At 50.2% G+C, this 2,803-nt stretch overlaps 1 protein-coding gene across 1 annotated transcript; it reads left to right on the forward strand.

Annotated features, from left to right (window-relative positions):
- Positions 1-646: 646 nt before the first annotated feature.
- LOC114025818 (GTP-binding protein Di-Ras2-like) lies at positions 647-2,449 on the forward strand. Its single transcript, XM_027839355.1, has one exon. It carries the CDS (start codon positions 784-786, stop codon positions 1,450-1,452), a length of 669 nt encoding a protein of 222 aa, XP_027695156.1. The 5' UTR covers positions 647-783; the 3' UTR covers positions 1,453-2,449.
- The last annotated feature ends 354 nt before the right edge of the window (positions 2,450-2,803 follow it).

Genomic DNA, 2,803 nt, shown 5'->3' on the forward strand with positions numbered 1-2,803 from the left:
ACGAGGACTAAATGAAACATCTGTGCAGGTGCTCTGTAAACCTTGTTACTGCTTCTCTAGTATTGGCGTTAGTGCCAAGCACAGCTCAGAACACAGAATTTTTATTGTTCACTTGAGCTGCTATAAAAGCAGTTTACAAGCGAGGAAATTAGCGGACTTTTCCTACAGCAGGGGCAGTCTTTGAATTTCGCGATTTAATTAGTAGGACTAAGGTGGAGGGCTACCTCTCTGGATTTCTAAATGTTGGCTATTTTTATTTTATATATATATACATACACATATACATATCTATATATACATACATATATACATCGTCCTCAACGTTCCCAGACTGTTAACCTTAGACAGTTCTCTCCAAAAAGTGGCGTACTAGACTTTACCTGAGCTAAGGCTGCAGAACCCTGTGAGTGGGGCAGAGCCCTTCGCCTCCAGGGATCAGTGAAACTCGAAACAGTAGGTGACCAGATGAGAAGAAAGGAACGAAAGGAGTAAAGAGGGAGGAGGTAAATGGGAGGGGCGAGGAGGAGGTAAATGGGAGGGGGGAGGCTTTTTAAGTTATGTATTTTCTTTTAACCAATAGTAGCCCTCGGTTTGGGTCCCCTCCCCGAGCCATTATTGGCCAATTCATAATATAAAGGCAGGCTAGCAGGAGTCGGACAAGTCTAAAGAGGGGAACTGGGTCAAAAAAGAATGTTTTTGTGTTTTTGTGTTTCGAGGTTCACTGAGGTGTCGCCCCAATCCGTACAGGTCTATCCTTCGTAGGTCCCCTTATCCTCCGACACCATGGCACTGAACCCAGGCAAGCCGAAGTCCAGCGTGCGCCTGGTTTTCTTTGGCGCAGCTGGCGTGGGCAAGACTGCGCTCATCCAGCGCTTTCTGGCGGACACGTTTGAGGCTCAGCACAAGCGCACGGTGGAGGAACTGCATTGCCTGGAGTATGAGCTGGACGCGCAGCAGGTGCGCGTGGAGATAATGGACACGAGCGGCAGCTATTCGTTCCCGGCCATGAGGCAGCTGGGGATCCGCCGCGGGGACGCCTTCGCCCTGGTCTATTCGCTGCAAGAGCCCGAGTCCTTCCAGGAGGTGCGGAGGCTGCGCGCCGAGATCCTGGAGACCAAGGGCGAGGCGCCCAGCCCGCCGCCCATCGTGGTAGTGGGCAACAAAAGCGACCTGGCGCCCAGTGGGAGCTTCCCCGACGCTGTGATCGCTGCCGTGGAGCTCGAGTGGGGCGGCATCTACCTCGAGGCGTCCGCCAAGCTCGGAGAGAACGTACTGAGCCTCTTCCAGGAGCTCCTGCAGCTCGTGCACCTGCCCAGCCCCCTCGGCCGCCTTAGCCCGGTGCTGCGCCGTCGTCGCCAGACTTTCCCTGGGGGAGCACCAGATGGGGCGGTGGGGGCGGTCTCCACGTCCCGAGCAGCGATGCGCAAGCGTCACAGTTGCGCAGTGTCTTAGCGCTCCCGATTCCACTTTATCCGAGTGTCCCAAACCTAACGAAAGAAAGCGCAACCCCGGCTTAGTGCCCTTCCCTTTCTTTCTCGGTTTTCTCCTCACTTTGGTTCAGACTCTTGAACTTCCCCCTTGCTGAAGCTGCTGCGGGCATCCTGCCACTACTTACTCGCCTCTCCCCGTAAGGGGCGCAGCTGAGCTCTTTCCCCGGGGAGGCGGATGTTATGTGTCCCCGTGGGACTGGGTCCCGGGATTGGCTGATCCCCGCGTTTAGGCTGGTGCGGGGATATATACGTCCAGCATGCCAACATTCCTGTGTTAGGATGGGCGGGGTGGAAACCAGGTGCCAAATGTGAATAACTAGGAAGTCCTGCACTTGCTGATCTGTACTGAAGTGTGTGCTGAACTCCGGGAAATGGGTGCTGCTGGACTATTGCGGTGGCCGCTGGTCCCATGGAAGGCTTCTGGGTAGGGTAGCAGTAAAAACTCCAACATCTTCCATGCAGTTAAATTGGGGGCAATTTGAGGGAGTTTGGACTAGAAGATTCCTTCCAGCTCCAAATCCTATCACACTACGAATATGAGAAGATCTTTACTTGGCTATACAGTGGAAAATGCCTGATGTTCCAGGCCTCTGAAAAATAGCATCCATGGTAAACTGTCAAGGCCAAATTTAATCGCTCCCCTTGAAAAGTCTGCCCGGACCTTTAATCAGTTCTGCGGGAGGGGGCATGTTAGCTTCAAGGGACCCCATTAACAGTTGTTTTCTTCTACCCCACATCCCCTCAATGCCACAGTTTACCCTCGCAGCTGCAGTGCTTCTTAAGCATTTTCATTGTTTTAGCTTCCTGACTAGGTTGACTTCAGGGGCAAGGACTGGCAATGGCATAGTACATATATACATATGCATATATATTTGGTATACAAATGTGGTTCGTCCAATTCAGGACTATGTTGCTGAGGTTGGGTGTAAATATTTGTAAATAAATTTCTATTAACTACAGTAAAGGAATTCCGTCCTTCTGTTAAAGTTTGATTATATAGCTAAAGTTTACTGTGATCCTCACAACACTGTGAGGTAAGCGCTATCACCCCCATTTAACAATTGAGGAAATAGGCTCATGCCCAGGATCACACAGCTTGTTAGTTTCTGAGATGTAGTTTGAACTCTGTTCTTGACTCCAAGGGCAATACTTTGTTACTGAAGACAAATCATTGGAATACCTTAGCTAGATCCCTTATTTCATTTGATCGTCACAACAACTCCATAAGGCAAGCAGTGCAAATGTCATTATCCCTATTTTACAGATAAGGAAACTGAGGCTCACATGTTAAATAACTTATGATAATAAATATC

The sequence above is a fragment of the Vombatus ursinus genome, unplaced genomic scaffold (assembly GCF_900497805.2).
Source record: "Vombatus ursinus unplaced genomic scaffold, bare-nosed wombat genome assembly UNPS02014832.1, whole genome shotgun sequence".
NCBI classification, from domain to species: domain Eukaryota; kingdom Metazoa; phylum Chordata; class Mammalia; order Diprotodontia; family Vombatidae; genus Vombatus; species Vombatus ursinus.

Bases quoted from the DNA above. Each gene is read 5' to 3' on its own strand.
- LOC114025818 (XM_027839355.1), top strand. From the start codon at position 784: ATGGCACTGAACCCAGGCAAGCCGAAGTCCAGCGTGCGCCTGGTTTTC.